This window comes from Balaenoptera physalus (assembly GCF_965194825.1).
Source record: "Balaenoptera physalus genome assembly, chromosome: 5".
Taxonomy (NCBI): Eukaryota; Metazoa; Chordata; class Mammalia; order Artiodactyla; family Balaenopteridae; genus Balaenoptera; species Balaenoptera physalus.
In genome coordinates this window covers 114,615,323-114,635,853 of record NC_138884.1, presented here as the reverse complement: position 1 = coordinate 114,635,853, position 20,531 = coordinate 114,615,323, and the positions used below count along the sequence as shown (strand labels likewise).

Sequence of the window (20,531 nt, the reverse complement as noted above, 5' to 3'; positions counted from 1 at the left end):
AACAACAGAAATCTATCCTCTCACAGTTCTGGAGACCAGAAGTCTGAAATCAAGGTGTCAGCAGGGTCATGTTCTCTCTGAAGTCTCGTCCTGGCTCTTCCAGCTTCTGGTGGCCCCAGGCATTCCTTGGCTTGTGGCCACATCACTCCAATCTCTACCACTGTTTTCACACGGCCTTCTTCCCTGCGTGCCTTTCTGGTGTCCTCTTATAAAGACACCAGATCCAGAATGATCTCATCTTGAGATACTTTTAACTAATTATGTCTGCACATATCCTATTACCAAATAAGGACACATTCTGAGGTTCTGGTGGACATGAATTTTTGAAGGACACTATTCAAACCACTACAGTATCCTTCGAATTTAAAAATTTTGGTCAAGTCCAATTTATCTATTTTTTCTTTGCCATTTGTGCTTTGAGTATCTTATCTAAGAAACCATTGCCTGATCCAAGGTCATGAAGATTTATTGCTATGTTTTCTTCTAAGAGTTTTATAGTTTTAGTTATTGCATTTAGGTTTTTGATCCATTTTGAGTTAATTTTTGTATATGGTGTGAAGTAGGTGTGCAGCTTCATTCTTTTGCTTGTGGATATCTAATTGCCCAAGCACCATTAGCTGAAAAAACTATTCTTTCTTTATCAACTTGGCTTGGTACTTTTGTTAAAAATCAAATGACCATAATGTAAACATTTATTTTTGAATTCTCAATGCTGTTCCATTTATTTATACGTCTGTCCTTACGCCAGTATCATATTATCTTGATCACTGTGGCTTTGTGGTGAGTTTTGAAATCAGGAAGTCTGTGTCCTCAAACTTTTTGTTTGTTTGTTTTCAAGGTTGTTCATGTTGAAGTGTGAACTTCAATATGAATTTTAGGATCAGCTTCTTAAAGAAGTCAGCTGGGATTTTGATAAGAATTGTGTCAAATCAGTAGGTAAATTTGGTCTTAACCATATTAAGTCTTCTGATCCATGAACATAGGATGCCTTTCCATTTATTAAGGTCATCTTTAATTTCTTTCAACAATATTTTGTTATTTTTCAGTTTTTTACTTCTTTTGCTAAATTTATTCCTGAGCATTTTATTCTTTTACATCTTGTTTATTTTTAAAAGTTGTCCTAAAAGCAAAATTCCTCAATGGAAAAGACTCCTCCAGTTTGAGAAATGATTGTTTCCCTCCTTTGAGTGGTATTTCTTCTGAGAATTTTCCTTCTAAGCCAAGCCCAAGAATTGAGGCCAGCCCCAGGCATCAGGGGACTGTTCCATAAAGTCCTAGAAGCTCAGGTTGGAAGGAATTTTATGGACCCCCTGGACCAAACTCTGCTTGGGCTCTAAATCCTCTATTGAAGTTCTGAGTTGAACTGAGCAGTTTTTCTTTATCCCTCTGTTTATCCATGCATCCAGGCATCCAGACATCCATCCATCCATCCACTCTCCCACCCCTTTAACCCCGCTACCGGGGTATCGCACGTGCACCCTGTGCTGAGGGATAGAGACTAAGATGACTTAGACCCAGTTCCTGCCCTCAAGAAGCTCACAGTCTGCAGGAAGTGAGGAGGCAATCCAGATGACAGCCTCAGTGACTGTGGCAAAGCAGAGAGAGGCAGAGGTTAGGGGTGTTGGGGACAGAGAAAAGTCTGTTTATTTTAATGGGAATGACCCGAGTATATAAAGCTGACGGTGAGGAGCCTTGGAGGGAGGTGACACTGCAGCAGTTGGGAGAAAAGAGGGAGGTTTGGGAAAAGATGGGGATGATAAGGGGTCCAGGGCCAGAGAAGAAGGGGGTGTTGATTTGGGGGTGCAGGCTTGAGGGTGACCCTGTCTGATTCTCAGTTCAGCTTGCTCTCTCCTTTATAGAAAAATACCGTTTTCTTTTCTCTCCTGAACAGTCTGTGCTGTTCATTCCTAACTCCTTTTGTTTCGGTTATAAATGGAATCATCTTCCAGTTTTATCCACGAATTGGTTATTGCTGGTATATAGGAAAGAAAGCTATTTTTTGGGTCACTTAGCCCTATCCAACTACTTTGGGGATTTCTAAAAGTCCCATTAGTATATTTCAGACTGGACCTTTGACTTTCATCTTCTCAGTGCCATTGTGGCTTCTCTCCAGCCTAATTTCTTCTCCCTCTCTTTTTCTTGGCCTAAACCTAGCCCACCCCCACTCCGTTTCCTGGTTCTTTTCTCCCTCCCCGCCCCTGATAGGAGCCTTCCACCTTCTCTCTCTAAGAATCCTCTTTGTTCACACAGCCTCCTTCCCTTGCCCCTAAATGGAAATACTTTCTTGGCTTATCTTACTCGTTAGGGCTGTGATGTCAGCGAGTGTCGCAATGTGGGGTTTTTCCCTTGAGAAACGGGGTCACCCCGTTTGTGACCAGCTTTTCACACACACGGGTATACAGAAATCTTTCCATGGCCTCTGCGGCTTGGACGTATTGTGATTTATTTAACGAGTCCCTTATTATTCCCATCTTTATGGATCATTCCCATCCCTTGTCTGATTGTTCCCTTAGGAAAGATTCTAGAAGTGAAGCTACTGAGTGAAAGCAATCCATATTTAAAATTTTGACAGAAATTGCCAAATGGCACTCCAGAAGAGCTGCGTCAATTTGCACCCACCAGGAATGAATGCGAATAGCAGTTTCCCAGAACCTTGCCAACAATGGATATTGCAAATCTTTGCCAGTGTGATAAATGAGAGTTCTCACCCCTATTCTCATTCCTCTGATTACAGTGAGGCTGAGCATCTTGCGGTCTGTGTACTGGCCACGTGCTTTTCTTCTCTGGAGAATTGCTTCTTCATTATTTATACTAATTTTTCTATTGATGTGTTGCTTAAAGCAATTTTGATTTGTAAAGTCTCTTCACTAAAAGAGATATTAACCTGTGGTCTTTGATATGTTACAAATATTTTTTCCCAACTTGTGGTCTGATGTTTTCGCTCTGTGATGTTTTTCCCCTCCAGAAGTTTAACATTGGTGCCTTCCGTGGATGCTTAGACTGTTTGCCTCCTTTAATGCTTGTTTTTAGGAGATTTCTTTGTTTTGTGTTTCTTTGGTTTTTTTTAAACGAATGTATTTTTAAATTGAAGTATAGTTGATTTACAATGTTTCAGGTGTACATCAAAGTGATTCAGTTACATACGTATATGTATATATATATGTATATATATATACACATACACACACATACCTATTCTTTCAGATTCTTTACCATTATAGGTTATTACAAGATACTGAATATAGTTCCCTGTGCTGTACAGTAGGACCTTGCTGTTTATCTGTTTTATATTTAGTAGTGTGTATCTGTTAATCCCAAATTCCTAATTTATACGCCCCTTTCCCCTTTGGTAACCATAAGTTTGTTTTCTATGTCTGTGAGTCTGTTCCTGTTTTGTAAATAAGCTCGTTTGTATCATTTTGTTAGATTCCACATATAAGTGGTATCATATGATAGTTGTCTTTCTCTGTCCAACTTACTTCACTTAGTATGATAATCTCTAGGTCCATCATCTCTAGGTCCATGTTGCTGCAAATGACATTATTTCATTCTTTTTTAAGGCTGAGTAGTATTCCATTGTGTGTATGTGTCTGTGTGTGTGTATATATACATATATACATACCACATCTTCTTTATCATGCATCTGTCAATGGATCTTTGTCTTTATTTCAATTTGTAATCCACTTGAAAGTTGTTTTACTGTAAGGATCTAGGTAGATATCCAGTTTTATTTGTTCCCAAATAGCTAGTCCTCTATCCCAATCCGGTTGTAGTGGACGAGCTGCTCTCTGTCCCCATTTTTGTGTGTTAAATTCCTGTGTCCGTCCTTGGATCTGTTTTTGGACTGTCTCTCCCACCTCACTGATCTGTTGAGCAGCCCACGTTTTACCCCTAAGGAGAGAGACACAAACTCCCAGCTTGAAGTTTTCAAACCAGATTTTTCTTTGCTAACTGAAAAAGGTGGACTTCCTGTCTGAGAATGACAACTATGATCTGAAGGAGCCCAGAAGATCCTCTGCGGTTGATCACTCCTATACCGCAGCCCCTCTGGAATGTTCTCACACCTTCTTTCTCCCTAATCATATCTCACCCGGGGCTCCAACGCTAAACCTTTACTTCACCTACAGACATTCGCTTGCCACCTCCTCTGCCAGGCCCTGTGCCGGGGCAGCCACACGAGTTAGGCAGGGGCTTCAGAAACCACGACTCCTGGTGCCTTTCTTCACCCACCACGAAGCCTTTGTGGACCTGCGTTCATTCGCAGCATCTCTGACATTCCTACTTGGAAGCAGGCGGGCAGGCAGACACCACCACCCCGCTGCTGTCCCCATGCTGGAAGGCTCTTGGCCTTCAAGTGCTTCGTGTTCGAGGCTGTGGGAAGCTGGAACGTGCGTGGGGAAAGCTGGGATGTCTGGAGCGCTCGCTCTGTGCTGGCCGTTATCTGTCCGCTGTTCTGACAGCGTCCCTGTGAGGTGGTCCATTCTTATCATCCTCACTCTGTTGAGGCTTGGAGACAGTGAGAAGAGGGCAGAATAGCCTGGCCAGGGTCCCACACAGGGGAAGGGGCGGAGCCAGCCTACAGCTGGGGCTCTGCCGTGTTGCACTGTTCTCTGTTCCTCTAGCCCTGGAAATGTGGCCCAAATAACTCCTCTGAGGTTGTGGAAGCTTAGTTAGCTCTAGCACTTTGGGGGAATAAAATGCTCCATAGAAGGAAAGCTGAGCTAACCCAGTGCTGTTGCTCTAAATGAAGACGTCATGGGAATTGCTCTCCTCACCAGACGCACTGCGGGAGGGGGGCTTTGTGCCTGGTGCTTTACAGAGAGGCGGATCTAACTGTACAGGGAATGGGGAAACTAGACAGTTAGCCCCAGTTTACACACGAGGAGATGGAGGCTCAGAGAGCTTAGGTGACGCGTCCAAGGCAGCACAGGGAGACGGTGCTGGGATTCTGGCCCCAGTTCCTGGCTCTTAGCTGCTGTGATGGTTTGTGCCACTGACTCACGAAAAGGTCTGGGCAATGATGGATTTTAATAAAAAAAAAAAGGCAAGTGTTACGATGGAAAGTAGGTGCTGAAGTTTTCCTGAAAGTTTGAGGATTTCTACTCATTTGTGTCTCCTAAATGTCACGAATTACCTTGTATAGAAATTGCTGCTATTCAGAGAATTTTCAAATGAATCTCATTTGGTTCTCAGAACAACCCGGTGTAGTGGGCCGGATTCCCATCCCCAACCCCTTCTTGCAGATGAGAGTAACCTGCCTAGGGTGTCCGACTGTCATCTAGCCATGGGACCTGTTAAAGGAAATGCAGGGCTGTAGAGCACTGGCCAAAGGGTGCCGGTCCTCTGAGTGCTGAGAAGTCACAAGAGGACCAACAGCTGTTGTGGACAGACCGCGTGCCAGGCCGAACATCCAGGGGTGATGGGGCTGGGATGAACCCGAGTCTGGGCCAGAAGCACCCTCTGGCACATCCTGCGGCCTCCAAGAATGTAGAGAAACCCTCCAGCCGATGCTCTCAGAAGTTTCCCAGGTGAAGACAGGTAAAAGCCTGTCATTTGCATCAGATATTGGTTTTGCGTCTCAGCAGCAAAGGGTTGAATGACCAGGACTACTGGGGGCTGCAGCCAAAAGCTTAGGACAGATGGTATTGGATTAATTTTTGCAAATCATGAGAAAGGGAATGCACGGCAATCTGTTAGCTGTGTTGGCATCTGACTTTAATTTTTTAAAATCAGAATTATGTACTCAGTTCCTGTATTTTAATCTAAGATGACAGCAATTGAGAGATGGCTTCATTATCTTTGTACCACTAAGGAAAGGGAAGAAACAACGCTGCCAGCTAAACCATGACAGGGTTAGGTTGTAAGACACAGTCTGATTTCAGAAATGTTAAAAAGTGAAAGAACATGCAGCTCAGAATCAATGCAAACGGCAGTGTTCATGTGTTTATGTGTTCATGTGCTGGTGGACCGTGTCCGAGGGCTGGTTCTGTGCTGGGCACAGCAGGGTAACAAGATGTTCACAGGCCCTGCTCCTCAGAGGCACACAGATTGGTCAGTCATTTAGACCTGCCAGCAGAGCATTGCAGAATAGTTTGCTGATTGATGTGTTCATTCAATCACCAAATATTTCTTGAGCACCTGCCGTGTGCCAGGCGCTGTTCTAGGCACTGGGGACCCTGTGGCGAACAGAACTACTCGCGGAGCTGACCCTTTCCATGGCATAAATATTCATCCCCAGCAGCGGTTCTCAAACATTACCATGCAGGAAACTCTACATGCAAAGATTCTGATTACCAGGTCCCACTTCCAGACATTGTCTTTCATGAGGTCTAGGAGGGACCCAGGAATCCACATTTTCACACACACCCTGGGAGCTCCAGGGGCAGGAGGACTTCAAACCGAGATATGAGAAATAGAGTTTACGACTCTATTAGCGTGTTAACGACTTCATAGCATTCCACTGCGTAAATGCTCCACAGTAGTTCAGGACGTTTGCTAATATTTGGATGTTTAGCAAATACTTAGTCGTTTCTTGTTTTCCTGTTGTAAACAACACATCCATGATTATCCCTGCAGCTAAATCCTTGCGCAACTCTCCCGTGGTTTCTTTAGGGTAAATTGGGCAGCGGTACTTGGGCTGACTTTCTAAGGGTGAGGTATGGGTCTGCCGTAGTTCTCCCAGCCTGCCCACCTGGGTTCCTTTGCCACTTGTTAGCTGGGCGCTTTTGAGCAACTTCCTGAACCTTGCCATATTTTCTCATCCCTAAAACGGGACAATAATAGTACCTACATTTTAGGGCTATTGTAGGGATTCGATGTAGGTGCTTAGAGCGGGACTGATAAATGGTCACCAGGCTGTGTTATGTGCATATTAGCTGTGGTGGTGGTTGTGATACTGCCTGGCAGGTAGGGGAGGGGCCCTGCTTTCTCTGCACGGTGTGTGGGCACAGCAGTGACTCTGGAAGGAAGCTCTGGATACAAGCAGTCAAGCATATACGATTTGATGCTGGAGACTCACTTCGTCATCACGGATCCAGTTTCAGCCTGTCTCCCACATTGTCACCAGAAATTTTCTACCACGCTCGTCTGGAAGTGTTTCTCTGCTCATGTCTCCTCCCTGACTTCCCACACTGCCTGAGGATGAACTGTAAATTCCTTACACACTGGACAAGGAAGGAAGGCCCTTTAGAATTTGGCCCCAACCCCATGGAACACCCCACCACCACCCTGCCCTGTCCCGTGTGCTCTGTGCTGCTCTGTGGAGGGAGAGATTCTATGAGGGGAGACTTCTGTGGGAGGTGATGGTTGAACTTGGCCATCATTCCTGGGCCTTTGATGAATGAATAGGAGTTTTCCAGGTGGAGAAGGAAGGAAGGGCTGTCCTGGCTGATGAACCGGCACATGCAAAGGTGTAGCTGAATGTTTGGGGTGATGTCAGTAGATCATTGCGGCTGGGTATGGGGTGTTGGGATGGGGCTCATAATCAGTAAATTGAGAAGGAGGCAGCTGGGGGCTGAGTTGGAAGGGGCTCCAGTTGCCGGGCTGCAGAGTCGGGCAGTGGTTCCTGCACGCGATGGACCCGGCATGGCAGGGCTCTTGAAGTCATGCTAAGGTTCCCCGTCTACCTTTTCAATAGGGCCTTTTTCTAGGCTGCAATCCACCTCCCCATTCATTTTCTATTTCTATTTTTTAAAGGGCTGTAAACATCTGACAAACTCCTTGCCTAGTTGCTAAGGGCACAGAAGGCTTCCCTTCAATTATTTAGCTCGTCGCAATACTGGGACTTGGAAGGCTACCAGTCTCTCTTTGCACTCTTTGTGGTAAATCCCTTCTGCGAATGCGGATTCGACATCTTGGAGGGCTTTTCTTGCAAAAGGTTTTCATGTGAAAGCGACCGAGTTATTAAAATAACTTAGTGGGCTAAAAAAATGCAGGCAGAGGACAGAGAATTAGGAGTAGCTCTCCCAAACGTAGCCTTTGCACTTTCACCGCTTTGCTTCTCTTCTGCATCCACCTGGTTTCCTGCTTGGCTCTGCTTCTGGTCCCCTCTCCCTCTGGGGTGGCCGTTTCTCTGAATGCAGCATTTTTTTTTTTTTTTTTAGATTTTTATAATATTTATTTTTAGTATTTGACAGTTTTTTTGTTTTTTAACTTTGAGTTTATTTATTTATTTATTTATGGCTGTGTTGGGTCTTCGTTTCTGTGCGAGGGCTTTCTCCAGTTGTGGCAAGCGGGGGCCACTCTTCATCGCGGTGCGCGGGCCTCTCATTATCACGGCCTCTCTTGTTGCGGAGCACAGGCTCCAGACGCGCAGGCTCAGTAATTGTGGCTCATGGGCCTAGTTGCTCCGCGGCATGTGGGATCTTCCCAGACCAGGGCTCGAACCCGTGTCCCCTGCATTGGCAGGCAGATCCTCAACCACTGCACCACCAGGGAAGCCCATAAGTGATTTTTAATCTCACCTTTATCTGTCTTGTTCACATTTTCCATAATGAACATGTAATACTTATTAATTAATTATATGTACTCATTAATATTAATAACATTAATAAATAATTAAATTATGGCTTAACAAGTTAATGCAACTCATGCTGTACTCACAACAACCCAACCCTGTGAGGTAGGTGTTATTACTTTTGTCATTTTCCCAGGTGGAGAAACTGAAGGCCAGAGAGAACAGGTAACCTGCCCAGGGACACACAGCTAATGAGGGGTAGTTAGCTCAGTCTGATGCCAGAGTCAGCCGCTGAGAACCCTCCACTCCACTGCCATTTCTGAGCTTCTGGAATGAGAAATTCCATCAGTGGAGTGTAGATGAGGTAGGGTCTGTTTGTGCTGAGCATGAACAAAGTATTGGGTTTTGTGCTGTGTGATTTAACATTGTGTGTCCCCCCTTTCATTTCAACTCAGGTTTCTGGGGCACCCGCATTTTAATCTGTGTTCACTTGCAGATAACAGAAGCCACTCTCTTGGGTTCCTTTAAACAGAGGAGTGTTGCACAGGGAAGCAGGTGCTGACAGCATGCTTGGAAGGTGGAGGAGTGGGGTTTGGGCTGGGCCTCAGGGTTCCACCCCGGAGTTGGCCTCTGGGGAGCTGGGGGGTTGGAAGCCACTGTCCCAGGGCTACAGTTGCAAGCAGAGAGGTGGCCAGACCCCAGGAGCACCAGAGCATCCCATGTCCACCAGGCCCACACCAGCAGATGGGCGCCTGGCGCCAGCACCTGGTTGCCCATTTATCCTGGAGTCAAACCTTGTGTTTATGAACGATTGAATGAATTGAATGAAGGATGGAGTGTGAGTCCCATGTGAAACGCTAGCCCCGATGGAGCTGAGAAGTGTAGATTTCAGCTTGCCAGCCTCCACAGTTGACGGTGGCACGGTTCTCCCCCTGTGGGGTCATTTCCTCAGGGTATGAGAGAGTATGGCCAGACCTCTAAAGAGAGTTTTGAAGAGCTTCTGCCTCTAATCTTTGAATGAATCACTGATGTCCTGGAGCAAAGGACTTGGAGGGTTCGTACTTGACATGCAGCATGTGCTGTTTCCCGGAGTGTGAGTCAACTTTGCAGGAACTGGAGCAGGTGTGTGGCAGTGATGGCTCCACAGGGCAGAGCCTTGTGCATTTCCTGAATCCCAGCGAAGTCTCAAGAAGTGCAGCCTAAAGCTGCTCTGGGTCCTGTTAGGAGAACAGCAACAACACGCTGTCTCTCAGCAGAGATGGGTGAGCCCGTGGGACAGGCACTGAGAAGGCATGCAAAGCACCTGTCTGTTCACATGGAGGAGCGTGGAAGAGGCGGGGCTGCACGGGCTGTGTTCTGGGGCATAAGATGGGGATTGCCACCAGGCAAGGCGACAAACAGCCCCTTACTCTGAAAGTGTGGAGTCGGGTGGGAGGTGGGGGGAGAAGCAGTTATCCCTCCCTTGGGAGAGGAGAAGGGCCACAGAGCGGAGCAGAGGAGGCCGGAGGGGGCAGGCTGTGGAGTCAGGCCCAGTGGGATCGAGGCTCCCATTTCACCTCCTTGAGCCTCAGTTTCCTCAGCTGTAAAATGGGTAGTCAACTGAATTCCATGAGCTTGTTATGGAGTTTCAATACAAAACTGTTTAAATGCTGAGTGGCTACATGGTTTGTCACTGTTGTTTGGTTTCTGCAGGCTGTTCACAGAATAGAGCTTTCTGGGTGCAGAGGACCTGCTGCCATGTGGGTTCTGGTCAGCTGACCAGAGTGGAGGGGGAGCAGACCTGACTTGTTTGTTTTTTCCTGGGCTGGCCATTTCTTAGAAATCTAGATGCTTTACCTTAGCTTGGCTCTTAACTAGTACTAAGTTTCATCAAAAGTAAGAAAAGCAAGCAAGAAAGGGCTAAGAGTAGGGGTGGGGTGGGGACGGCAGGGGCCCTTTCTGGCTGTGTGAGCATGGGCAGTGGCTCAGCCTCTCTGTGCCTCAGTTGTCTAATGTGCAAAGTATGCCAGATGAGCCTCCCTGTCAGGAGCTCGAGAGGGTTAGTGAGATGACTCTGTGCAGACACTTAGCACGTTCTAATAGGTCCCTAATTGGTGCTTCCCTCATTCCTGCTCCTGGAGGGAGATATTATCACTGGGGTGCTGAAATAGGATCTTTCCAAAAGTGCTTAAATATTCTCACGGTTATTTGGGTTTAAACAGACCAAACTATGGATTCATAGATGCCTGCAGGAAACCAGAGCACTTCCATAAGCATTGAAGGAATGGTCCATTCACTGTGGAATTTTCCCCCTCCCACTATTTCTTAATTCCCAGGACACCAGTCTCTATCACGGTGTTAGGTGATGATTTGAAAACGTTTGTAAGAATTTCTGTGAGAGCTAGCAGTTCTACTGGGCAGTGCTTTGTGAAGGAACCCATGGACTGGGCTTTCAAAGGTTTGGGTTCAAGTCCAGGCAGGAGTGGGACTTCAAACATTCAATTATTGCTTCAAATATTTCTTGCGTTCCTTTCTCTCTTTCTTCTCTCTTCTCCTCTCATTATGCATATGTTACAGCTTTTGTAATTATCCCACAGTTCTGGGATATTCTATTCTGTTTATCTCAGAGTTGTTTCTTTTAATTTGCTGTTCACTTTGGAAAGTTTGTATTGATGTATCTTCAAACTCACTGATTCTTCAGCCATGTCCAGTCTACTAATGAGCCCATCAAAGGCATTCTTCATTTCTCTTACAGTGTTTTTGATCTCCAGCATTTTTTGGTCCTTTCTTAGAACTTCCATGTCTGCTGACATTAGCCATCTGTTCTTGCATGTCGTCTACTTTTTCCATTAGTGCCCTTAGCGTATTGATCAGAGTTATTTAAGGTTTCAGTCTTATAATTCCAATATCACTGCTATATCTTAGTCTGGTTCTGATGCTTGTTCTGTCTTTTCAAACTGTTTTTCTGTTTGGTTGTTTTTTGTTTGTCTGTTTGTTTTTGCCTTTTAGTATACCTTGTAACTTGTTGTTGTTGTTGAAAGCTGGCCAGGAAGTATATGGTAAAAGGAATCTGAACCGGTTCCCACAGAGGTTTCTACTCCTGGGTTTCTGCTGTGGCATGTTGTTCTCTGTATCTGCCTGTCTGCAGTGGTTTGCCTCATGACCTCGGTTCTCTGACGGATATAAGAAAAGTTACTGATTTTCAGTTTGTTCAGCTCTTGTCTTGTATGAATGAGAGTGATGACTCCCGAGTTCCTTACACACCAGACCAGAAACTAGAAGTTTGATTCCATTCTTTCTGTGTTCTCCCTCCCTCCCTCCTTCCTTCCCTTTTTCCTTCCCTCCCTCCCTTGTTTTTTTCTTCCATTTTCCTCCCTTCCTTCCTCCTGTGTAGGGATCCCCTCCTTTTCACTGGGCAGAACTTTGCCAAAGTGGCCACGGGGCAGGTAACTGCACAGTATTGCCCTATTTGGGTTTCTCTGGTTTTTCTGGCAGGGGAGGGGAGCTGGCATCCGTGAGCTCAGGTGTGGCCTCTGTGGGTCCTTGACCATGAGTCCTGGTGTTTCAGAGTCTGCAAGTTCAGAGAGGCCTCCTGTCCCTGAACTTGGCTGTACTTTGCTTCTTTGGGACATATCAAGATGGACATGCTAGGACCAGGTGATGGAGGCTGTCCGGAGATCCCTGGGCTCTCCTGCTCCTGTTGAAGGGGTGTCCTCAGTGTCCAGCTGTTGCTTTTGTCAGCTCCAGCCATTCATATGGTCTTGACCTCAGAGGTGACAATGCTGATTGTGTGACTGGGGTGACAATGGCAGGGGACGATGGCAGGTGATGCTGCCATCAAAAGGAGGGGGTGTTCTGACCTCCTAATATTTTTCTAGGGATTGAAGAGTGGTGGTCCTTGGAGAACTCTCACTACACCCTTCTTACAGCAGTTTTAAGGTGCAAAGGGCAGGTCTCCTCCTCAGCTGCATATGGAGATACTGAAAAGAGCAAGGGAGCAGGAGTCTGAGAGGGGGGAGCGTTGGGCTGGAGAGGCTGTCAGCATCCCGAGGTGGGGGTGGGGCGGGGCGGGGCTACTCGGTACCGTGGTCCGGTGCCCAGCACGGGGCCTGCATACAGGAAGTGAGCGGTGAGCTTGCGCTGAACAAATGAGGGAATGACGTGTTCATTTGGCTGAGCTCCTCTCTGCAACCAGCTACCCAAGGGCAAGGCCAAAGTCTTTGATGCTCATATCTTGTCATTTTGCTGAGGGCCATATTTGACTATGGGGTACCCATCTGGCACAGCAAGGGGGCCAGCTTGCAAGTGAGCCAGACTCACTATCCTGGGCACTCGCATCTCTGTCCACACAGAAGTCAGTTCTCACGTAGTGATGCTCGGCGTCATGGTTGGGGGATTATTTTTACCAAGGACTCAGGAATCCTGCATCCCTTGAAGGATCTCTTGTGTCCTTCTGCCTGAACTTTGTAATTGTAAAGACACCCATGGGCTGGGTATTAAAGAAGCGTATGTGATGCTTTTACAGGTCAGCAGACGTCCGGGAGGGGTCCTGATGTCACCAAGCACCTGCTCTGGGCAGGCACTTTGCTTGATACTGGAGAGTCAAGTGAGTAAGATGGTTTCAGAGTAGCTGAGAATCCGGCAGGGCAAGCAGACAAGGAGACGCGGCAATGGGGCGAGATGGCAGGGGCCTCGCAAGGCGTCCTCGGTGATGTGCGGACTTTCCCCTGAGGCAGTGGGACCACAGCAGGTTGACATGTTGTTTGATTATTACTGTTGTTGTTTTGATTATTTTCTAGGCAGGGGTGCAATGTGGGCTGACTTCTGCTTCAGGAGGCTTCCTCTTGGTGGCTGTAGGTGGGTGACTGGAGTAGGGGGGCCAGGGAGACTGCTTGGTAGTCCACCAGGCTGCAGGTGGCAGGTGCGGGGAAAGGGAAGGACGCTAGAGGGAATCTGACAGGTGGCACCGTGGGTTTGGGTGTTGCCCGTGAGGGGCAGGCAGCAAAGTCAATGGTGGGAGGAGCGGCCCATGCCTGTGTGTCCCCCTGAGCTGGGGTTTGTCCAGTAGATGAGTCCATTCTTTTCTCTCCACTTGAGGAAGCAAGTTTGCCACCAGCTGGGTTCCCCACTGTGGGGACAAACTCCCAGGCCCCGGGCTTCCCTTCACCCACTCCTCTTTCTCTGTCCCTCTGAGCTCCATCCACCACACCAGCCGCAGTGCCTGGCTCCGGGGTGTAGAGTGCTGTGTCCACACGTTTGGAAAAACACACCCACAGGAAACCGGTGCCGGCCGGCCCTGCCCCCATGGAGAGATGTCCCTTGCTGAGTACCTACTGTCTAGGACCTTCTCAATAGTGACAGCTCCACTTCACAGATGGGAAGATCGAGGCCCAGGGACCTCAGATCACAGACCACAGACCAGAGTGACACTGGGATTTGCATCCATGTCTGCCTGCCTCTTTTCTAACTGAGCGACCGCAGGCAACTTACTGTTTTGGGCCTCGATTCCTCCATCCACAAGATGGGGGTAACAATAGCACCTGCATCATAGTCATTGGGAGGCTTAGCTGGATTTGTCCTGTAAGAGGCTGACCGTGGTGCCTGATGAGGGTATGTGCCTCGCTCTTCTTATGCCTCGTCCCCTGGAGGAGAGGAAGGAGGGGGAGTGTGACGGGCATCTTCAGTCGCTAAGGGGCCTTCTGTGTGGCGGGGGAGTGCGCTTGTTTGGGGCAGCTTCCAGGTGCTGGAAGGCACTAGCAGCAGAAGTCCTAAGGAGGCCCTTTTTATTTGTGTGTCTGTGTGTTTTTGGCTTGAAAATAGGAAGTGCTTTCTAAAGTAGGGATGCCCTGGAAAGCAGACGTTCCCATTGTGATGACGTCTTCCTGTCACTGGAAGGACTTTCAAGAGAGGCTGGAAGGCCACGTGTGGCGGTTCCTGCAGGGGAGTGGCCGGGAGGAGGTGGCCTGTGGGGCCTCTGGGTCCCAGGGTCCCTGCCCACTGACCTTGTCTTTGTTTGCATTATTTTTTCATCACACAGTGAAGAGCCCTGTTTCTGGGCCACTTCATGGCCTTCCAAGTACTGTCATAGCCATTGCCCCAGTTGGCCCTTACCAGTGTGCCGGTGGGGTCATGCTAGTGACCTGGCCGGTGGGAGTCCGAGGCTGGCCACCGAGCTTCCCCTGCCAGGGCCCGCAGTATCTGCCCTGCTACCCCCAGGGCACAGCCCACACCCCCTTTCTCCTCTGCTTACCCCCTTCCTTCCAGAAGAACCAGCTTTTCAGCAAACCCAGATGTGTGGCTTTTTAGTGTGTGTGTGTGTGTGTGTGTGTGCCTCAATTTCCTCATCTCTTAATTGGGAGAGCAACCTTTGCCCTGCCTGCCCCTGGGGTCACTCTGTGGTTTGGCCGGGGTGAGGTGGGTCATGGCGGGCAGCTGGTAAACCAGACTCGGGTGGGGCTCGCCTGCAGTGACTTGGGCGGCTCTGAACCCCTCTGAGCCCAGTTCCCTCCGTGGAACGATGGGAATGATGATCCCGTCAGCCTGTGGGCCTGCTGTGAGCCCACCTGCTCAGAGCCTGCCGATTCTGTGCTTCCCTTTGTTGTTGATAACAGGAATTCTGAAGCACCCAGGCCTTCCCGAGTCATCGGAGGCTCCAAGGAGCCTTCACAAGACGCTCAGGACCCCTTTTTGGGAATTCCGACGTGGAGGCTGGAGAGGCAGTTCTGCGCATCTCAGAAATGCTTTCCTTGGACATTCGGGGTTTCCCCATCCTTGTTGGAAATGCTGAACTAGTGTGTGTGTTGTGTATGGGATGTGTGTCGTGTTTGGAGGGTATGTGTGTGGTGAGATTGTGGTGTTTGGTGTGCCTCTGTGTGTGTGGTGTGAGCGTGTGGTGGTTGATGCCTGTGGTGTGGTGTGTACGTGTCTTCGTCAGCTTGGGCTGCTATAACCGAACTCCATAGACTGCATGGCTTAAACAACAGGCATTTATTTCTCACAGTTGCAGAGGCTAGAAGTCCAAGATCAAGGTGCCAGGATGCTCAGGTTCTTATGAGAGCCCTCTTCCTGGCTTGTAGGCAGCTGCCTTCCTGCTGAGTCCTCACAAGGCAGAGTCTATAAAGGCACTAATCCCGTTCACGAGGACTCCACCCTCACGATCTGACTTTTTCCCAAAGGCACGGCTCCTAATACCATCGCATCGGACATTAGAATTTCGACATACGAATTTTGGAGAGAGACATTCAGTCCTCAGCAGTGCGTATGTGTACTCGCTTCTCTGTGGTGTATATGTGTGGTGTGTGCATTCTGTGTGTGCTTCTGTATGATGTGTGCATTGTGGTGTGCTTCTGTATGACGTGTGCATTGTGGTGTGTGTGTGTTTGTGTGGTGTGTGGTGTATGTAGAACATTAACAGAAGCCACCCCTCCCTGTCACTAGAGGGACCCTCAGATGTTTGTTGGGTGCAAAATTTATAACCTGAACTAGAAAAGGAGGTCAGCACAGTGCAGGCCCCGTGGTTGCGAGTCCGCGGCTGGGAGACTTGGCAGCAAGTGGCTTGAGTCCCAGCTCAGTGGGAACAGGTGGCCCTCGGTGTAGGGAGGAGCTTGTCAGGGTCTTGGCTCTGGTGGCCCCTGGGATGAGAGGGTCCTAGGTGAGGGGTTAGCCAGCCCAGGTGGGGGAGCCTAGCTGCTGTGATGAATGACATCATTGGCCCGGCGGTGGGGGCCATGGGAGCCAAGGGCACCTCAGTGAGCTGGGGCCGGGACCGTGGGGTCCGTGTGGGGTGGTGCCCACCCCCAGCCTCTGCAGCTCAAGGCAAGCTCTGCCGACTGCCAGGTGGGCTCAGGGGAGTGGTGAGTTCTCCTCTCCCCACTGGGCCCCCCCTCCCTGTGACCCCAGGCAGGCCTCTGATCTGTCTGGGCCTCAGTTTCCGCATCGGTAAAATGACGCTGTCTCCTGTGGTGGCCCCAGCCCTGCTGGACTCGTGGTCCTGGATGGTGGCTGAGAGTCAATCTGGTGGGGCTTGGGCTGCAAGGACACCCTGACCCTGCCTGTGGGGCGGAGAGGGCTGCCGGAGGAGGTGTGGCCGGAGTCGAGTGCTGGGCACAGTTAGGAGGTGGCCCTGTCAGGCAGGGAGAGGCACGGGCTGAGGACCGCAGGGGACGGCAGGTGTGGCGCACGGGGGCCACCACTGGCTCAGGCCGGGCTGTGGATCAGGGCGCAGCACAGAGGGCTGCTTTCTGTGGCCATGGGCACTGTCCCCTGCAGGTTGTCAGCAGGGAGAGGCGGGGAGGGTCATCCCACTGCCCCCGTAGCCTGAGGGGGCAGACAGTGTGCAGGCCAGGAGACGCGGGAGGCCACAGTCAGGCCGGAGAGATGGCCAGAGCCTTGGGAGGAGGGGACACCTCTGAGAACTGGTGGCAACAAGGCTCGGTGGCCGGACACTGATGGTCAGGAGCCCCGGGGTCAAGGTGAGGACCGAGCCGCCACACAGAGAGCTTGGAACAGGGCCCAGGGAGCCGAGCGCCGCCAGATGTGCTGTTCTGTCATCATTTCTAAGACGTGCCAGCTCGGGCTGCTGGGGTCTGTCACGGGATGCAGAGGCCCCGGCCCCGTGGCTGCGGGCAGCCTGCTCTGGGGTTAGCCCTGGTGCCAGCCCTGTCGCCCACGCCAGCCCTGCGCGGCCCGCTCCACTCCATGGCTCGAAAGTCCTGGGTGAGGAGAGCACAGAGGTTGGTGGCAGCGCTGCCTCCTTCTGGGTCCTCTTTATAGCCCTGAGCCCCGGAGCCTAGAATGTGTGTTAGGAAAACTCGACTCAGTTGACTTTATTTATTACATCTCGTGAACGTTTTTTTTTAACTCCCACTGACTGTCTTGCACCAACACTGTATAAGAAGAGTCTGGACAGCGAGCACCTTATTGATTTGCTGTAATTGGAGAATGAGGTGTCCTAAGAATGTTAATATTTTAGGCCTTGCAGGCTTTTCAGGTATTAAAGGTAATACTGAAGGTAATAAAGGTAATTATTATTTTACTCTCTTATTTTTTGGGGCGGAAGGTATGGTAGAAAAATCTTTGCTTTCTAGAAAAATCTTTGCTCTCTTTTCATTCTCCTGTCTGCGTGTTTGCCTTTTGCAGAACACCGTCTGCCAGTTTCTGGCTTCCCTCTGCTCTGGGCTGGGAGAACAGGCAGCTCAGCTTGCTAGCACTGTGTGCAAATCATGAGATAGTAGGCTCTGAGTGAGGGACAGGAGATTTGCCTGTGGTGTGGTGTGAGCTGGCTTATTACTGATGTGAAAGGAAGCAGGGAAAGAAGCAGGGCTCAGTGCTGAGAAGCTGGCTATCTTAAGTCATTAAACAAAGTGCTGAATGTGTCCCATGAGCGTTTTTCCCTTCATGCCCAGTGTATTCCTTTCCGGTGTCTGCCATAAAGAATTTCCACAAATGGAGTGGCTTAAAACAACAGAAATTTACTTTCTTACAGTTTTGGAGGCCAGAGTCCAAAATCTGGCGGTGTCAGTAGTGTCGGTGGGGAGCTGCTCACTCTGGAGGCTCTGGGAGAAGACGCCCCCGCCCCGACCTCTTCCAGCTGCATCACTCCAGTCCCCCCTCTCTCTTCACATGGCCTTCCCTTCTGCGTGTTCTCTCCTCTGTGTCTCTTTCAAGGGCACATGTCATTGAATTTAAGACTCACCTCATCGTGGATGATCTCATCTTGGGATCTTTAACTTGATTACATCTGCAAAGACCCTTTTTCCAAATAAGGGCATATTCCCAGGTTCCGGGGAATAGGATGTGAACATGTCTTTTGGGGACCACCATTCAGCCCACTGGAGTCCTCATCAGCCGGAAGCTGACCCCTGTTGCTTGGGACCTGCTGCCCAACCAAGCATCCTCGGAGTTGCGCTTAAGTTCTGTCCAGGACCAGCGTCACCGGTGCCTGGTGTGGTTGTAGAGGCCGTCAGAGGCCTTCACTCTTGGTTTAATGCTCAGTGTCATGGTCATGAAATGCTGAACAGTTTTTGAAACAAGACCCTTGCATTTCCATTTTGCACTGGGCTGCACATTCTGTACCTGGCCTTGACTCTGTCCATGGTCTCCAGGCCCCATGTGGTCTGGCAGTTTACTCCCCTTGTCTCCCTCTGCCAGTGACTTGGGTAATATTTGATAGAGGTCTCAAATACCCTGTTTACTATTTCTTTCCAACGCCAGTCACAATCCAGAGTTACTTTATGTATTCATTTCCGTAGTTGTCTCCCTGGCTAGAAAGTTCTGTGATGGCTGGGACCCTGTCTGGTCCTCCGTCGCTTCCCAGGGCTAGCGCAGGGCGAGTGCTGAGTATGGCTTCTGGAATGCACCTTCTTGGCTCTGCTCTCCCCGTGGTGTGGCATTGAGCAGTCACGTCTCCTTGCTGAGGCTCTTGGGCTTCTTTGTCAACACTGTGCTGTGCCGTGTTCTGTGGGGTGACAGAGGTGTAGCATCCAATACGCAGTGCTACTAGCTGTCACTCGGGCCTGATTTTAATGGCTTTGGCTTTGACACCGTGTGGGCTGTGAGGGCAGCCCTACCAAATGGAAGGTCTGGGGTCCCCCAGGGAAATGTGGGTGCTGGAGGGGCCGTTAGCTTATCAGGGCATCCCGCTGACCGCGTGACCAGCTCAGGCCTGGCCAGGCAGGCACAGAGGCCTGGAGGACCGCAGAGCACCATGCTCGGCTGTCACCTCCTCCAGGGGCTGTGCTACTCCCCCAGGCTGGCTTGGGCACCAAAACTGGGCCCAGAGCTAGCAGTTCTGGGCAACCAGTGCTGTGCTAGTCCTTGGGGTGGGGAGGGAACCACTAACGTTTAGGGAGTCTAAAAGCCCAGTTTTCAGAGTGCGGTCCTTAGACCCTGCTCCTGAATCACCTGGGTGTGTGGATGAGACATCCAGGTCCCCTGGCCCCCTCCCCACAGGCCTCAAGCTTTTGAGCTCTGTGCTCCCCCAGAATCCTGCCTTTGAATCAAGCACCAAGGTGACTGAGGCTCAGTCACACTTGCAGACCGAGGTCTATAGTTGCTTATGTGGCGTAGTCTCATCTTGATGAGGCCAGGACTGGACCAGACAGAGCTACTCAATGAGGGGTGGTCACCTGGGAGCCTCACCTGGGAGCTTGGGAGACATGCAAATCAGATTCCTGGGGGTGGGCCCAGGACTCCGTCTTAACAAGCTTGCAAGTGATTCTGATGCAGCCCCTGTTGGAGAAGCCCTAGGTCAGTGTTGTGAATGGTGGGGCATCTTCGGGGTGAGCAGGTGCCCGGATCAGGGAGGGAGGCATCAGCAAACGCTGGCTGCCATCATGTTTGAGTGCCCCAGGCAAGGGGGCACCAGCCCCTCTCTCTCTGCTGACCTGGCTTCCTTCCTCCCCCAGGATCCCAAGTGATGGTGGTTTACGCAGAGGAGGAGCTGAGCCCTGTGAGACTGATTAGCACGGCGGAGCTGGGAGCGGCGCCTGCTGGCTGGCGGGAGTGAACACAGAATCTCAGCATCTCAACCTGAGAGGAAGCATGTCTAAGAAAGGCCGGAGCAAGGGCGAGAAGCCTGAGGTGGAGATGGACGCGGTGCAGATGGCCAACGAGGAGCTGCGGGCCAAGTTGACCAGCATTCAGATCGAGTTCCAGCAGGAAAAGAGCAAGGTGGGAGGGACAAGGGCCTCCTGGCTCAAGTGAGGGGTGGGCTGTGAATTCCCGGTGGACAAATTGCCCCTGAGGTAAGTGTGAAGGGTGTGTCCCAGGACTGGGGTGGGGTTGGGCACTCCACCTCTCTGAGCCTCAGCTTGCCTCTCTTTAAAATGGGTGTAACATCAGTGGTGGTACAGAGACCACCTGGATGCAAATCCTGTCCGCTACCCCGCCCCCCCCAACCCTCCCCGACATTTGGCTCTGATCTCGGACAAGTTACTTCACTCTCCATACCGTAATTTCCCTCACCTGTGAGATGGGATCCTAACAGTACCACCTGATGGGCCGGTGGGCAGGAGTAAGGATGTAAATACATATATCAGTACGTCAAACAGTGGTCCCCAACCTTTCTGGCACCAGGGACCCGTTTCGTGGAAGACAG

The 20,531-nt window shown here is 50.0% G+C and overlaps 1 protein-coding gene across 3 annotated transcripts in view; it reads left to right on the top strand.

Moving 5' to 3' along the window:
* Positions 1 to 20,531, top strand: part of LOC309661262 (janus kinase and microtubule-interacting protein 1) — a 99,459-nt gene that overhangs the window by 35,904 nt on the left and 43,024 nt on the right. For all 3 annotated transcript variants that reach the window (XM_082462847.1, XM_082462848.1, XM_082462849.1), the window contains exon 2: positions 19,840 to 20,104. In XM_082462847.1, coding sequence (XP_082318973.1) covers positions 19,976 to 20,104 — 129 coding nt within the window. In that variant the 5' untranslated portion in view covers positions 19,840 to 19,975. The remainder of the gene's footprint in view (positions 1 to 19,839; positions 20,105 to 20,531) is intronic.